This window comes from Pagrus pagrus, assembly GCF_965226575.1.
Source record: "Pagrus pagrus genome assembly, chromosome: 2".
NCBI classification, from domain to species: Eukaryota; Metazoa; Chordata; class Actinopteri; order Spariformes; family Sparidae; genus Pagrus; species Pagrus pagrus.
Window position 1 is genome coordinate 30876514 of NC_140186.1, and position 17971 is coordinate 30894484.

The window sequence follows — 17971 nt, forward strand, 5'->3', positions numbered from 1 at the left end:
TTATTTAAGCTTTACTGTCACGTCTGAGCTCTTGACCTCCTGTTTGTGTCACTGCTGTGTGGCTCAGACAGCTAAAGCTAACTCTGTCTACCACTGCCAGACTGAGTAATGCATAAGCCATAAGCAGAGCTAAATCACTGGCACTTGGTGAAGCGTGTAACCTACTGCCGACACCATTTCTAATTCACATTCTCAGTGCTTATTCCAATATGCAGCGGTGTTTATCATCAATAAGCACAGAGCCGAGCATATTTCCATTCTCAACAAATCTCCATTTCCACATTTCAGCTGGAGGACACATTGGGTGTTAGGGTTTGAATGAGTCAGAGTAATGTTTGGTGATAAGGAGAGCTACTGCAGGAGATGACTGAGCCTGACAGCTGGAATGAAGTTATGAGCAAGTTGGCATATAGTCTTCAAGTATAAGGGCTTCTTCTTCTGTTTACACCCATCACACCTTATTGGATGTTCATTTGGCTTTGTTTTTTTGTCTTTTTACAACAATAATAACCACGATAAACATTTTTATCGCATGTTTTACAGCAGCTTAAGTGTTTTCTAAACAAAATAAGAGCCTCCTTTTGCCCTTCAACTGTTATTACATCTATGAAGCTCATGATTTTTTTGCTAGTTGGGTTTAAAGCTCTTGTGTGTATGTGTCTGTTCCTTCATCCAGGTGGACCAGCCGCTTTCTCTCCTGGTAACCTGAGCACCAGCAGCAGCGCCAGCAGCACCCTGGGGAGCCCCGACAACGACGAGTACATCCTCTCTTTCGAGACCATTGACAAAATGCGACGGGTGTCGTCCTATTCCTCCCTCAACTCCCTAATAGGTAACAGTTTGTCAGTGGCAGTGCAGCTCTATGGGTCCTGTCTATGTGTTTCATCCCAGTATACACTTATTCGTTGTTGTTCGTGCACAATTTCTAAATGTGATGTCTAATATTCTGGAGAAGCTTTGTGAGGTCTTGTGTTGTGTTATCTCAGCCAGGGCTTGGAGATAACACATTTTTAAACAGAAAGTCTGAGTTAAAAACTGGAGCCATTAAATACATAAGTACATGGACATTTACCAGTTAGGGAGCGTCTAACAAAAGAAAAACATTACATTGCGTTATAGGAATTGTAGGATCCAGTGTTTTTGTAATTTGACCCATGCTATTGTCTAAAAGTCCCAATTTCTTGGCCTCTGTCACTTCAGTTGTGACAATTATTTTTGAATCCGTCTTTTGCGTGACCCCCGACACAATGGCTTCTTTAAACCACACAAGAAATCTCATTAAACTCTCTACATAATCTTAAGATATTTGTTACTTTATAAACCACCAGTAATTGTTTTTCTTTTATATGAACAATGGATCAAATGACTATTGCAGTCATCTCTATAAAATCCACAGAGTATTATCACCTGCAATCCTCTGACTCTTCACGCATTATGTAATTCCTGCCACTCTGGTTCTCTCGATAAAACAAATGACACAGTTCAAGGGCGTCGTGAAGTAGCGTGGAGTCACAGAAGGTTGATGTCTTCATTGTTAAACACCTACTATTGCTGATAAAAACGTTTAGTCATGTTTGCCGACTTCCTCACTCTCTGACATGTCATTTGATGTTTCCCTGGAAGTTATAGCGATAGACGAAGTGTAACCTGAAATAAAATAACTAGGGCTGCAGATAATGCAGATTAATCATGCTCTGTGACACCTCTTGATCAGCAGCTTTGTGAACATGACTGAGGGAGATGACCAAAGCCCCACTCCAGCCAGAGTTTCTCACTGTTAACATTCTTTCTCAAACCATGAATGGGATATGGTTAATTGTTAAATCGACGCCGTACCAACGGTGTAGCTTGACAGGCACGTTCCCAGAAATGCAACTGTAATGCTCTGCTCTCTCTAGTCCAGAGACACAGCTGTGAGTCGGTGTGTTTAAAGGGGAAAGTCATCTGGCAATCCGCTCACTACTGGCAGCAACAGACACACCAGCTCACATGAATAAATGCTCACTGCAGTGTAGGCCACTTGTGTAGGTTACGGTGTCGGCTCTGCGTAGAGCCTGTGTTCAACCCTAAATCAGCCTTTATTATAACACCAGAAGTCAAGCTTGGTGGATGACATGAAAGTCCAATATTCTACTGTGATCCATTCCAGATGAGCTACAGCTTTTATTTCTTCTTTTTTTTATGTTTAAGCACAAAATTAAGTAATTTGTCAAAAATTATAAAACAATGTCAGGAAAGATCCTAAAAATGCCAAAACACACTCAAGTGGCCTGTTGATTCATTACAAAAGGCTGCAGACAGCAGCTGGGATGGTGTTGCATGGTTCAGCACACAGAGACTGCTATCCTGTGATCAAACTCTCCCAGGTCTGAGCTTTTGAGAAAAACAGTGGCAAATAAATGACCAGGAGAGGAAGACCTCAGGCCATCTCCAGAGAGGGAAAAACCCCTCAAACGAGGGACATGACAGAGAGGAAAGCTCCCAGTCTAAGAATAGAATAAGTGTAAAAAAAAAAAGGTTTGCAGATGTGTAAAGGACAGCAGAGTAGAACCTGTGAGTCACCTGAGGCCAGTAAAGTGCTTTTAATGGTACATGCACAACGGGAACCAGCTCACTTACCCCTGCTCTCAGTTGATTGGCGGGCTCCACCATGCGTCCTGACAGCAAGTTTGTGTGCGAGCAGGAAAACCATTAACCCCCCCCACCCGCCCCTGAGGAGAGGGAAAGTGAAACTAGGGATTCCCCTCACTCTCTCTCTCTCTCTCTCTTCCCCTTCCTCTCTCATTGTTTCATTTCACATTACACACCTCGCTGCAGTCTCAGAGCCACCCTGTCACGTCCCAGTATGTGATTTCTGCACGGCACAAAGGAAAATGAGTCAAAATGGAAACATCGAAAAGGAAAAGTAAATTGTGCTCTGGAGAACAGTGAATTTGACTTGGCAGGAAAGGAGGTTCAGGTGCCTTAATGAAATTTCCTTTTTTAGCGTGTTTTGTTTGATTTGTTCCTTAAATGAATGCCAACTTATTTTAAGTGCACCGGACTCAGTCAAGCTCGGCTCGGCTTCATATTGGTCCTCCGAGGAAACAGCTCAATTTCCTCTGCTCTTAAATTCAATTTAAACACAATGTGCTGTGTAAATCTGGATAGAGTCATGCTCATACCCTTGTACACACCTCACATGAACATTTTTCAGTCTTACAAACAGAGTAGACAAAGAATATTTTAACACTAAAGGTGATTGGCTATTTTCTCTGCTTTTTTTCCTCAATGGAAAGATATATCAGTCCATCTTCTCATCTGGGTTTTATCAACTAATCCAGACTTAATCGAACCCAAACCTGCTGCTGTAGTCAGATTTCAGTTTTAGGGCACAGGTACCACTGGACACCAAAGCTTGGAAATGAGCGGTGCTCTCATCACCCTTTCATCTGACATATTTAGCATTTAAAGTAGGGTTAAGCCCTTTTCAAGCTGCTTGTGGGCCCTTAATTTTGGTGTGAGGCAAACAGGTTAAAAGACATATTGGCCCCTCGCCCACTAAGCTGTGCCCCCGCCACAGCTGAAAAGAGTCCCGGCCTCCCAGCATGCCTGTTTATAACTCCCACCTCGCGGTGTGCTGCATGTTTAAACAGGCTGAGCAGATGAATGGATGTTGGGACGTAATATTCAGAAGCGTAAAGAAAAAGCTGACACACAATTGAGTGTAGATGAATTCTGATGAATTCTGTTTCTGTTGTCACTAACATTCAGTTATCTGACTCAGCTGAGACTTCACTTGCATTTTGCATCAATCTTTTGTTTGATTTGAAGTTGTTTTCAGAAGTCCTGTGGGCTTTTGTTTTTCATCTCACCTGAAAAATGCATTAACTTAACTTTCTCCTTTTGGTATAAAGCTGCACACGTTCTGAGTTTCATTACATCTATGTTTTAACACTGCAAACAAACAAAAGATGGGTAAAACGGTCTGTATTTAACAGCAATTTAATGCTAAATGCAGCAGCTGCTGGACGCTGGCCTGCAGGAAACAAGCACGATAGCAGCGCTGTGTGGGAGTTGGGGCAGAGTTCCAGTAGTGATTTATTGATTTACATTTTAAACATCCATTCTTTTCTCTCTTTGTCTTTGCCCTCTTACTATAATATGTAGAAATTCTACTATTTCATTGTTAAAGCCACCCCAGCATCTCTCTAAAGCTGGATTGGAAAAGAAAAGCAAATTGGAGGATGAATAAATGTTTAGGTTCAACGATTGTTTCTGATCTCTAGAAACTGTAATGAAATATATGTAAAATTGTAAAGTGAAGTGATTAGTGTGGTAGTTATTGTCATGCGAACAAGCTCACAGTGACAGTGTTAACATGTGTAATGTTTACCATGTACCATCATAAACCCAATTTATGCTCGGTTGCATCCACGGGGCTGTGAGCGTCCATGTCACATACATTTTGTTTTCTGCCCATGTTCACCTGTCTCCATGTGGACCCATTACAAGCGTGCCACATGTACATGTGTCTCTCCTCTTGAACCAACGTGTGCTCTGCTCTTTCATCTAACGGTTGCACACATTTTCAATTTTGTGCCTTTTTTGTGTTGGTCAGCCAAATAAAAACAAAGGAGCTCTTTTCCTAGCTCTGACAAGATCGCCATCTTCCATGCTGTGGGCATTTGTATAAAAACCAGTACTGGAGTAAATAGTGGACATCTTAAAACTTTGACCTGATGATGGCGCTACATAAAAAGTTAAAGGATGACCAAAATCTTTTGGATTCACCCTCTGAAGTGTTGGGACCACATTTTTCGCCAAATCATCTTCTTGATGTTGAGATATTTCACTGTACATGTGAACGTTTTGACCAACAAATGGCGATAGATCAAAGTCCCGCGGATCACCAAAGCCAGAATACTTGATCGTGCCTTCATGCACTTTGGAACACGAGGACACGCGCCCCATCGATTCTCCCCGGCCCCCAGCAGCATCCCTACCCCGCACCAAGCTGAGCCAAAATATCCAAAAATATCAACCTCATTGCAGAGTTGGATCAAAGGTCAGGGGTTTCATCCTCAGGCAATCATGAATGTCTGCCACCAGTGTGATCAGGATGAAAGCACTACATAAATGCAGCCATTAAATGACTGAATTGCTGAGCCTAACGTTTTCTGTTTCTGCGTTGACATTTATATTTTGTCACATTAGGGGGTTTAGCTTCCCTCCTACCTGTGTCAGTGTGTTTGAGGGCACTCTCCTATTTAAAGAGCTTCAAACACATGATTTGGTGCTGCTTACGCTGCTGAGTTTCTTCTTTGCTTCCAAATGTTCTGTTGCATTTTTTATGCCTCAGTCATTTACAGCTCCAAAAATCACTATGCAGTGTTAAAGTATTTTATGTCATCTGCCAGAATTGAGCAGACCATTAAGTAGTGACGCAGTGGTTCATTTAGCCAATAATTAACATCTTTACTACTGTAGATCCATTGCAGTCTACACAAGTCTTCAAATGACAAGTGTCAAGTCAGGACAAGTCAGTGGTGCAGCGTTCAGGCGCTGAGTAATGTCAGCCGTCACCTTCTCTCATGAGGACTATGTCGAGCCGGTGCAGTGGTAATTTGTGTGCAGCCGTAATGTAGTGCAGCGGTTAAATGGGAGAGGAACCATATTTCACATTAATCAACTGGCTGTTTACTGCAGCAGGTACCGTGGCACGCTGGCTATTCGCCGCTAATCATATCCTGGCCCTCAGGCTACACCGTAATCACCTCTTCGACTCCCTCACCCACTTTCTCTTCCTGAGTCACACTTGCCCTCTCTGTCTTTTCATCTCTTTCCTCTTCATTCTTCTCTTGGTTTCCTGTTTTTCCCCCCAACTCTGTCTTCTTTTTCCATCTCTCTGGCTCATCTCTGCCATATCTCACAGCACACTGAAATAGCTTATCCTTCCGTCTTCCCTCTTCCCTTTTTCTCTGCTCTTTTACTCCTTCTCGTATGCTCCTTACTTTTTCCACATTCCTCCTCGTTATGTATTGTATCCTTCTATCTCCCCCAGCTGCACCCCCAGCTTCCTCTCCTTTCTTGTATCATCCCCCCTTGGTCTCCTAACTTTAAAGTGTGACCATTGAACCGTCTTGGAACTCTCTGGAGATGGAACTAAGCTATGAGAGGGTCCATACTTCATACAGTCCCACTTTTCCACAGCACCCTAAGGAGTTTGGCCCGTGTGCCTCATGGAAGAGTGAGGAAAGGGAAAGGGAAGCAGGAAAGAAATATGAGCGGTCATCCTCACAGGTCAACCACCTACATGGCTGCAAAGATCTGAGGAGGAGAAGGAAAGATGGGAAGAAATAGAAAAGTGGTGGGAAAATAAACAGCAACCGTTGGAGGCTTTTAGTGCTCAGCATCCCTGTTGCTAAAACCAAATGAGAAGAGAGATACAGCAGATAGAAGATAAAAGACAAAGGGACATTAAGAGGGACAAAGCAGCAGAGATGGAGGCTCAGTGTACGTGCTAGAGCAAGTAAAAGCGAAGAGCATAAAAAAAAAGGAGAGTGTGCGTAAAATAATGAGGTTGCTTTCACCAAAAGATGCATGAATGGCAGGTTGATGCCTGAAACAAAGTGATGTCAGGAGGCAACTCTCAAGAGAATGACAGCAGAGGTAGATGGCAAACAAGCAGGCAGAGTGGAGGAGACTGTCTCATATCACGCTCCATGTCAGCTTCCTACTTTTGTCTTGGGTGTCTGCTATCACCTCTATTCACCCTCTGTCTGAATGCTCCACTTTAGAGCCTGTCTCTTTAAGGCACCCATCCCAAAAAGCCCAGTCACTCTGATTGGTCAGCTCTCACAGGCCTGAGTGGGCGCCAACCACTGTGTTTTCACATTAGCGCTGCCGTGTTTTAGCCAAACGTGCAGACCTGACAGCTCGTTTGAAAGGCACAGTGTCTGAATATGGGCTGTTTGCATTTCTGTGGATTGAGCATTCGATACTCTCACAGTATACTGTATTCAGTATATAAAGCACCTTGACCTGCTTTATAATAATAAAAGACATCCTATAGAACCCTGTCTTTATATTTCAAGTTCAAAGAATGATAAATAAACAGAAGAGTGACACTTTCCACTTTAAAGACAAAAGATACAAATAGAGACAGGTGAACAAAACCACCTGATGGTAGAGAGACTTTGCTCATTTGTATTTATGATAATAGCGACAGATGACAATAATGAAGCTTCAGTGGATGAGGACAGCTGTGTGTGTGTGTGTGTGTGTGTGTGTGTGTGTGTGTGTGTGTGTGTGTGTGTGTGTGTGTGTGTGTGTGTGTGTGTGTGTGTGTGTGTGTGTGTGTGTGTGTGTGTGTGTGTGTGTGTGTGTGTGTGTGTGTGTGTGTGTGGATTAATGATGTACATTACCTGACACTGGAGGTCATTCTCCCTCTGCCACCTCAACATCCAACAACTGCTGCAGAGGAAAATGACCGGTGCGGGTAGCGTGACGCTAATGACATGAATTGTGTATTGCCACTTAGCTGGTTAGCCCTGCTGTGTTAATGAACTCGGATGAGGAGTAATGAGAGTTACACCAGAGTAAGATGTATGTGGCAGAGGATGTGTGGTATGTGTATTCATCAGCCATGTAATTTGCTTTGTGCGTCTGCTTTGCACCTCATGTAAATACTGTGAATAGCTTATTGTTTTTACTGTTTATTTAGTCTATTTTATTCTATCTGACTTGTTTAGTGTCTGTAACTAACGTGCTGACTTGTTTGTGTCTGTGTACAACTACTCCACATGCCTTCAATTGCCCCCGGGGACAAATAAAGTTTTTTGAATTGAATTGAATTGTCTTTTGCAGGTGTGTCCTTCAACAGTGTTTACACTCAGATCTGGAGGGTGCTGCTACATCTCGCTGCTGACCCTTTCCCTGAAGTGTCGGATCTGGCCATGAAGGTCCTCAACAGCATTGCATACAAGGTATGTTTTGGACCTTCGACCTTTCTGGAGATGCCATGTTCAAATGTTCAAGGAGGAGCTCAGGAATTATTGTTGCACACAATTTATCAGGGTGTGCTCTATTGTGAAGTAATTTAGAGATGAGTATCTTTGAGTGTCAAAAAATTTCCTTTTTGTCTCTGTGTCTGTATATCAGTTCTATTTCACCACATGGTTATGCGGTAAAAAAAGGACTAGTTGGAGCACACACCCCATCCTCCCACTGGCATTTTCTTCCTCCAAAAGGCCATTACTTTTGTGCAAATGCAATTAAGGGCCAATGACTCCCCCAGGCTTGGCAGAGCAGTGCAGAGCAAAGAGGCAGCCGTAACTTAAGGAGCTATAATAACCACTGTAGTCCACCTCCCATCCCAACCCTGAGGCAAAATGTCTTGTGTTTGTCCTACCACCAACACCAATTGTCCCCTCATTTACCTTCAGAAGAGCTGCATCACTGCCATGAGACTCCCTACAGGGCTGCAATAAAAAACAACAGGACTTGATTTACAATATAATGCAATAGGCTTCCCTTCGAGCTGATAATGCACTGTCTGTGTGGCACCACAACGTGCTTCTGTAGTCTTAGTTTATGTGTACCTGCTGACCTGAAGTCAACTGAGCAAACTGTGGTGTCACATTTAGAAATATTACCAGTTTGACAGCCAAACTAAGGGAACAAACTGATTTTCAGAAATGCTATAATCCTGGGACAGATGACTGAAACAGAAATGGCACAATTCAATCCCAACATCTGTCCCAGACCTTCTGCATCATTTTACGGGTCTGTTAACAGTAAGAGCTGTCGATTTCAGGCTTGAGACACGACTTGAGTCAGAACTGATTGATAAGATTGAGGACTTGAGCTTTAACTGCCTCAATACATGACTTGAATCTTAAAGTTGTGACCTGGTCAAATCCATCAGCAATACTAGAGATGGGATAACACCAGCTGTGAAGCTCGTCCACTTAATACATGAGTACTCAGTAGTCGTGGGTTGGGCCACACCAATCTTCGAACTTGGCCTTCATTTTGATTTGAACTACAAACCTGTGAAGTTTCGTGACAGCATCTTGCACAGTTGTGATGCCATGGCACATGTTGTTTTGCCCAAAACGAGGTGTTTGTTAAGTGGTCACACCTGTAGAGAGGAGTTTCTATGTGATCAGGGGCTAAGATAGTTAACCCTTCCATGGCCACACAGCTTGAGTTTTTATTTAGTAAGCCTGCCAATTCAAATAAGCATGGCCTCAGCTAAAAACCTATTATAACATAGCTAAGATAAATATTCAAATACTTTATCAATAATGGCGAGCATTCATAGACCCGAAACAAATGACATGAAATAGAGATTTGTGACTTGGCTTTGACTTTTTTTCAAGAAACTGAAACTTGACTTGATTAAGTTTGAGTTTAGAAATTCGATTGAACTTTATACCTGACTCAGACTTGTCTCAGTTGACTTGAGATTTGATTAAAACTGTACTTGATTGATTTGACTTGCACTTGAGTCTCGATTGACTGGAATTAGTTTCAATAAAATTCAGACTTGTGCTGAATTTGATTCAGTTGACTTTTATTTATTTATTATCGACTAAGTTGGGACTTGACTTGAAATGATATCTATGAACTTGATAACTTGATTTGAACATGTCTCAATTTGACATGACAGTGATGAAGGATTTAAGCTCCAACCACGTTGCCTGTTCACCCAAAAAGAAATCACGAAGAACAGTTTGACATTTATAAAGGCACAACAATCTAAACACCTTTAAATACCTTACTTTCTAAAGTTAATGAGTTATCTTAGAGGGAGCCCACATTCATTTTTGTCTTCCCCAGAGCCCATCGGAGACAGCTTAATCAGACAACTTTCAACCCAATTGTTAACATTAGCCTAACTGTGAATCCAGCTCTTCTAATTAGGATTTTAAATGTCAAATGTTATTGATTTGTAACGAAGTGAACAAGGTCAGCAGCTAATTAAAATGTATTTTGCTTCTCAGATGATGAAAGCATTAAATGTTTTTAATAGCTCCCTCATGCTGCATGATGCTGGGCTGGAAGCATCGACTGTAAATTGTTGACAGAGCTTTCCGGTCTGAAAGTAAAGACGGTGCCAAAGTGCCTTAAATCTGCTTTCTTTCTAATGGCCAGGCGGGGGCGACTCTGCTGATTTCAAAGCGAAGTCAGATTGTATTTAAGCTTTGAGAAAATTAACCCCACATTTCACTTCAGTTATTACCTCAGTTAACCTCAGTTTCCCAATGAGTTCATGCACTTAATCACTAGTTTCAAGCTTCTTCAGCACAGCATGATGTTCTGTAAATGATGAAATAAAATACACAATAAAGCAGCGTATGCTTTAGGGCGTGGCTACCTTGTGATGACAAGTTGCTACCACAACATGTTCATGGGTTCTATGTTGGATCTAATCAGTGTATCCCCCACAGCTCCTCCAAATATTGTCACTTCTGGCTCTAACAAACCAAAATGGCCATAATCAGCAAAAAACAATGAGTGACGTAACTGTGGCTTTACACTTTGGTGGAAGTCATTGTGTTTTTGTTAAATCCTGTGATTCTATTCACACTTTATAATTGAAAGAACTGAGAAGAATCATACAAAGTCCTTCAATGTTTGGGTGGACTTTGGGAAGGCTCTACTTCCCACTCAGTTGAATTTAAATCAAATTAGTGGTCATAGCCAAGAGAGAACATTATGACTTCCCTCGCCTGACGCGGCAGATATCTCTTCTCTCTCACTGGACTCCACCACCAACATCTTCCCTTCATCAGTTCACCATCTCTGCCTTGACTGATCTCCTCTCACCTTTACCACCTCCATGTCATCACCATACATCATACATCATACATCAAGGCAGCATTTGGCCTGTTCTCCATCAGCAGAACATCTCGTAAGCACCCTCAATAATTAAACAGGAACATTCAGAGGGTTTTTTGAGCGTTCATCAGCTTTTACACCTGTATCCTACCAGAGCCCTTGCTAATAGTGTGGTCTGTGTACAACTTGTGTACTAACTTGACTAATTTTTCAGCCAATTAATGACAGAGGAAGTGAAGGGAAGCGGGTTGAAACAGGAGAGCAAGCTGTTTCCCAGCGTGGAGCGAAGCAGCTGGTAGAACCAATCGCCCCCATTTCCTGCTAATGGTTGAGTTTTGTACATCTCATTTTCTGGAGAGCTTGTCAGCAGATCAGGGTGGTGGCCTCCCGCGTTAGCGTGATGTTTGTTTACCACATGTTGATAGTCAGCAAATGCTGATGAATAATCCATGAACATGTTGTATAATCAAGTCACTGATGAGCTTGCAATTTCACATTCATACAAGCATCTGGTAAAAGGTATCTAGTATGTTATGTTTCTTTAAAGGGTACCCACCAATTGTACACACTGAAGTGTACAGGTCTTGGGGAGTACTACTGCAAATGTGAAAAACTACTTTAAAGCCTTTTGTGGCTCCAGAGGAAGCTGCATGGAATCTGATATATTCCCTCCAGTGATCTTACTCAGGGGCTAAGTTGCAGTACTCCCCAAGATCTGTACACACACATGAATGTGTTAAATTACCCTTGAAGGGTAAAAAATATATAGTTGTTGGTGACTTGCAACACTTGGACAGAATACTAGGTTGATAATGCATGCACTCTGACTGTTAAGTGCAGAACAGGCTTGATATCCACTCATCCTACCTGTTGCTTTTTTTTTAAAGAGCCTTTTGTTTGAGCTTGTACTTGTGTACAGCTTCACTTTGTCGCAACCTCTTCCGAACTCTCAAATGAGCTCCAGAAGGATTAATGCTGCAGTGTTGAGCTCAGTTTTGCCATTATGTACGTCTCGTTCCACTGCGTGGTGTCTGCCCTGCACTGCTGCCTTCACATACACAAGCTGCTACCCATCATCTTTATAAACAGTCGAAATTGTCGAAAATCAGCATTTCCCTGAGTCTTTCAGCTGGTTTTCTTTTTCTATGTCCTCCTCATCTTATATATCCTGTTGTGCTTGAGTGGAAAAGGTACTTGGATTAGTGACCGAGCTATTTCCATAATAACCCTTTCAGCTGGTTTTACTGCCCCTGTGTTTCACTTCCAATTGCCTCTTAATGAAGCGCTAACAGCTAACCCTGGTAACTGATGTCTTCCCCATCACAATTGCAGTAGATTGTATATGTGTAAACTTTGCATTGAAAACTTTTCTCCCAGCCTTTTAGACACACACACTGAAAAATACTTGCCGCAATTTTGTAATTAGCATAGAAATCAGATCAAAGGCAATGCTGGGTAGTAAAATGTGTTTGCCTGTGTTAACTAGATTTATGCTGCAGAGATTTTTCTCCCCACCTGGCTTGAGTAAACAACAACTCTGCTATTCATCAGTGATGTTTTGCCTCCATTGTCTTTATTAAGTTTACTCCTCCCTCGTGAGCAGCCATTAGACGACTCACAATGAAGAGGTTATATTACCTGCTCCGCTTAATGAGATAAAGTTCTGCAAATTTAGGCAAACTTTGAGAAGCGCTTCCAGGTTTTAGGTGTTTCTTCTGATCTTGATCTCTTCTCAGGTGTGTGTCTGGAACATCTCAATCCCTGGCTCTCTCCTCTATCTTTTTCCCCCTATTTTCACATTTCCAGTGTGATTACTTCATTAAGCAAACTGAGATTTAACCCCCAGTTTCTTTGTCGCCAGGCAACAATGAACGCTCGGCCTCAGAGGATCCTGGACTCTGGATCTCTCACCCAGTCAGCCCCAGCCAGCCCCACCAGCAAGGGCACGCACATCCACCAGGCTGGGTAAGGGAAGCCCTCTCACACACATGGACATCCAGATATATAGAAAACCCCTTACAGCAAAGCCCGAAACATATGTCGCCTGCATACAGCGCACTCAGCCTTCTTTGTACCAAGACAGAGACACATTTTCATTTAATGAGCCAGGCAGTGGCAGGGACCTTCAGTTTATGAATGTTCACTTCTTAGAAAAAACAGAGTTGTTCGCAGAATAAACCTCTTTATAATAGATAATCTCATTTTCAAGAGAGCTATGACAAATGGTTGGTATGTAACTCAAGGCTGGCACCAAAATGTGAGGCCGCACACAGTGAGAATACATCACATTTTTCATGAACTATTCTATAATGTGGATTTTGCCTGAACAAGAACAAATGATAAACAAGAAATAAAAGACTAATACAAAATTAGAGTAACAAAAATAATCACGTAATTATCTCACTGCCGACCACGGCTCTGAAATATCAGTTGTTGTGCTGTGTGTGCATGGGACAACAAATATCCCGGCCAAATGATTGCAATCCACAATATTATCCAGACAATCATCCTAAAACTTTTAAAATGGCACGAAAAAACAAACGGAAATATCTTTACCTGATCACATATGTTTCATTAATCACAGATACGGCACACATCTTTTATGAGTGAACATCTTTTACTGTGAAAAACAAACTGTTTGGCGTACAAAGATCAATAGTGGTCACAAAAATTGGCGGAGCATTATGGAGGGTTTGACCTGCAGGACAGACACCTTCAATCGGGGAGGTTCTGCAGGTGGGCACCTCATCTCCATTGTCACACATCCTATTTAACTTTACCTCTGTGGGCATACAATGGGCGAGCTTAGTCTCCAGTCATGGTGACAAGCTTAGGATTTTGGAATGACTGGAAAATTAGAGGCTCATCCTTATGACAATTCAAAATAAATGAGGAATTCAGCACTATAAGATATCGAACTAGACAGCTTTTTCAAGTCGCTTGGGAGGATATTCATGATTATCCCGATAATGGAAATCCACCACAATCAACTTAGTGTTTTTATCACGAGCCACAATAAAATCGTGTTCTGTCCTGTCCCCAGCGCTGTCGACTGGTGAATCAATTGCACTGTCCATGGTGCTGAAGTAGCAGAAGGCAACTTTTTCTCTTTGTCCCACTCTTCTGTCAGTTGTGTCTATAGATCTATAATATTCTTTGAACTACATACTATAAATACTCAATTTCATACTATATTGTAGCCTATAAACTCTACAGAGTCGCGCAGCCTTTATCATCAAAAATAATTTTATGATTGTTAAGTACCGTCTGTGCTGCTAAAAATACACCCTGAGACCAAACCACCTCTGTAACGAAATACATGATCCCAGTTATAGTCTTGTTTTTTAGCCGTTTCTGTAGAGTAGTGTTCTTCAATCCTGGTCCTCGCGACCCCCTGTCCTGCATGTTTTAGATTTTCCGTTCCTCAACACACCTGATTCACATGAATGGATCATTATCAGGCTTCAGCAGAACTTGATGACGGGCTGATCATTTGAATCAGGTGTGTTGGGGCAGGGGGACATCTAAAACATGCAAGGCAGAGGGCCAGCAGGAACAGGTGAATTGAAGAACACCGCTGTAGAGACTAAGGTAATGAAGAGACCGAGCTGATACAGCCTAAGTTGTGCCACTTTGTCTCCTGTCCTCATGTTAATCTCTCTGTTCCTTCAGTGGCTCTCCTCCCATGCCGAGCACCAGCAGCTCCAGTCTGACCAACGAGGTGCCCAAACCCCCCGCCAGAGAACAGACGTCCACACGGCCTCCTTACACCCCTACATTGGGAGGACAGGCCCCCCACTCCCACCAGTTCCCCCGCACTCGCAAGATGTTTGACAAGGGACCTGAGCAGGTAGAGGAACACCCTGCTGCATGAGTCTTTGGTTTTAAGTCATTGTGTGGGTAAAATAAATAGTAATCACCAGCTGCAACGTTTTTAACTTGAAATTTGCTCGAACTAAAGTGGCATATTTTCTGTTTGTTTTTTTTGTCTCGGCTCACTTTTTGAATTTTTGTGTGTCCAGGCAGGTGAGGATGGTGACGAGCCAGGTGGTCACAGGAACTACATCAGTGCCGCCCTTCAGACAGGCCTTTGTGATTGGAGCGCCAAGTATTTTGCTCAGCCTGTCATGAAGGTAATGTCACCGTCTCGCTGCCGTTTACCATCCATTCTCCCATTGTACTGTCTTGAGGCAATTACACAACATAGGCGTGTCATATAAACGTCACGCAAATGCTCCATACTTGTGAAAACTATTCGGAATGGCAGCACCATGAATTTGCAGTTGTATGTTCCAGTATGTAAATTTGCTGCACAGGTATATTATCACAATAAATTGATACTAAGCAATACAAGCTGAACACGGACTGGTAGAATAACAGCCCCAGCTTTCTGAACTCCAAGAGGGCCACCAGAGTTGCTCTGCAGCACTGTCTTCACTGACAGGTAGAGAGAGGTCACATTCACTCAGTTCATCTCAGCTGAATGTCCTTGAAGAAAAACAGTTTAAAAAAAAAAGCATTGATGCTTTGACCCTGTGTGTAAATGCCTTCAGGCTTCAACTCTGCCCTGCCAGTGAGTCAAATCCTTTATATGTGCATTATGGTGTTTTGGGGCGGGTTTGTATTCAGTCATAGGCAAGAAGGTTGTGCTTAAGATTAAAGCCACATGTCCAAGTCAGTTCATTGATGAAATGCAGGTGAAACATTATTGAATTAAAAAAGAAAAAGAGCAAATCCATTTTTTTACTATCAATCATTTAAAAATCATTTTAAATTATAATTTTTTTGTATTATTCCTCCACCAAGCAAAATAGTACTTGGAAAAGCAGCTTAAAGTGGTTGCTAAGCAACTAGGAGGTAGTGATATGACAGGTAATTTTCCGATTTCACATGAATATTTATGTGAAGCGGTGTCATAGGTGCACTTTTGTCATGCATTTTACAATTCATGGCTTCAGGAGCGACGGAGCCGTCTGAGGACATGAACTCTGTGTTACAGAATCTGCTTTATAAAACTCCTATGGAAAACAGCAGGGTAGGGACCCATCACAATGTGAGAGAAAGTACCTGCTGCTTGTCCAAGATGGCTTTGCTGAATAATTGAGCTCTCTGAGCTCCGTAAGTTAACATCCTCCTGAGTGAAATTTAAGATTAAAAGAAGTTCTTTTTACCGTGCACAGTAGCTGCTGAGTTTTGTAATATTAAATCAAGCTTCTGTCTCTTCAAATACTCTAAACAGTCCATACTCCAGAAAAGAAGAGGGAAAACAAATTGTGTCAGCACATTTGGTTAAACAAAAGGGAGGGAACTGTTTTTGAAAAGAGTCAGGCAAATGGTCAAATGGTGAAGAAAATAGAAAGTTTTGAGAGTGAGGAATGCAAATAAGTTGGGAAAAAAATATGGCTGATACAGAAAGACAGTGAATAGAAAAGTAGATTTTAGTTAAATAAAATATTTATAACACAGACATTTGGGGCAAAAAGAGGAGCGATAAGATGGAGAGAGGGTGCAGAAATGAAACCTAAGAAATGATGAAAATAAAATATCCGAAAAGGAGAGAAGACACTGAGGGGCAGAAAGGTGTGGAAGGAGAGTATGGGAGAAAGAGGGAGACGAGGAAAAGCAAAGCAAAACTGAATGAAGATTATGGCAGCAGGATGATCGAGATGAAAGGAAGACGGAGCCAGAAGTCACAACGAAGGTGATGAAAAGCACAGAGATGATTGGAGGGGATGACTGAAGAGTGAGTGAAAGAGCAGCCTGCAGAGTAGAGGGCGCTTTGCTGTAGCACAAAACAGAACGCTGTGTTGGCAAAAATTTGAGTGCTGCCATAAAACTCAACTCCATTACAAAGCTGTGCGTGTACGTGTGTGTCAGCAGCATGAGAGCAACGTGTGTGTGTGCGCATGTGCATGTTTCAGAGAGGTGTTTCCACACTTGCTGTTTAAGGGGTGTGTGAGGAGCAAGGGCATTGAAGACTCTCCTCACATGGGACCAAGAAAAGGCTTTAAAAAGATAAGACGTCCTCAGCTCCAGGTTAATATTTGCTGTGGAAGAAGTTGATTGGCCCGCACAGAGCCCTGAAGCCACTGCACTAGTGGTCTTAAGTTCAATCTTGGCATCGTTCTTGTTGCGTAGTCCGATACTTAGCTTTTTAATTCTAAACAGTATGAATATTTCTATGAAATACACATATTTTTGAATGTATGCATATATGAATCAAACTAAGTCTTGCCTACGAACAAGGAAACAAGGGATTAGCAGCGAAATAGAAGTTGGAGCATCTTTATTTTGTAACAGGAATATGTGGGCAGGGTTTAACTACGAGAGGGAGTTAAATAAAATCATGTACATGTGATTAGATCACTCCAATGTGGGAGTGACTTAGTTAATACAGCTCAAATACAGAGCTGTAGAGGACCTGCATTGTTTGTGTGAACAGCCAACACACAAATACATGGGGACTCAAAGGTTTGTCTGTCTGCCTTTTGCCTGCCTGTTGTGTCAGCGTGATAGTGTCATGACCATGTAAGACAGTCAGGACACTTTACAGATGTGAAGTTGAGATACAGGTGTAGTATCAGTGTAGTTTTATCTTATATGCTGGGTGGGGTTAACAAGTCCCCCCAAAACACATATATATACTTTTGGGTAACACATTAGAATATGCCACATAAACACATAAATAATTAACAGGGACACAGGTAAATATAGGCTTATTCTGAATTTGATTCCAGCTACACATTTCAGTGTATCAGTAAGAGGCTCAGATTTCACCAGCAAGAATTTGGGGAAGTTCACCACTCTATCAAACACATGGTTGTATAAAGGATATTAGTACCTGGACTCTGGAACAGAATGTTCTCGGGAAAAAGTTTGTTTGCAAATAACTGCATTCTGTTTTTATTTACATTTTACCCAGCGTCCCAACTTTTTTGGAATCAGGGTTGTATCTAGCAACGAATGCCCACTGAAGTCTGTACTGACTAACACATTTGTTAAGTTGAAAAGCGCAACTTGATTTAGTAAATCACCGATTTGAAATTAGCTCATACTTAGAAATTACTCCAAACACAAACATTGTAGCCAACTCCTGACCTCGACCCCATCCAGCATCTTTGGTGTGAACTGAACATCAGTGGCC

General features: G+C 42.0%; 1 protein-coding gene across 5 annotated transcripts in view; it reads left to right on the forward strand.

The window, feature by feature from the left end:
• rptor (regulatory associated protein of MTOR, complex 1) overlaps positions 1-17971 on the forward strand; it is a 197297-nt gene that overhangs the window by 147920 nt on the left and 31406 nt on the right. For all 5 annotated transcript variants that reach the window (XM_084342522.1, XM_084342524.1, XM_084342523.1 and 2 more), the window contains exons 21-25: positions 677-832; positions 7849-7967; positions 12689-12792; positions 14500-14677; positions 14850-14960. In XM_084342522.1, coding sequence (XP_084198648.1) covers positions 677-832; positions 7849-7967; positions 12689-12792; positions 14500-14677; positions 14850-14960 — 668 coding nt within the window. The remainder of the gene's footprint in view (positions 1-676; positions 833-7848; positions 7968-12688; positions 12793-14499; positions 14678-14849; positions 14961-17971) is intronic.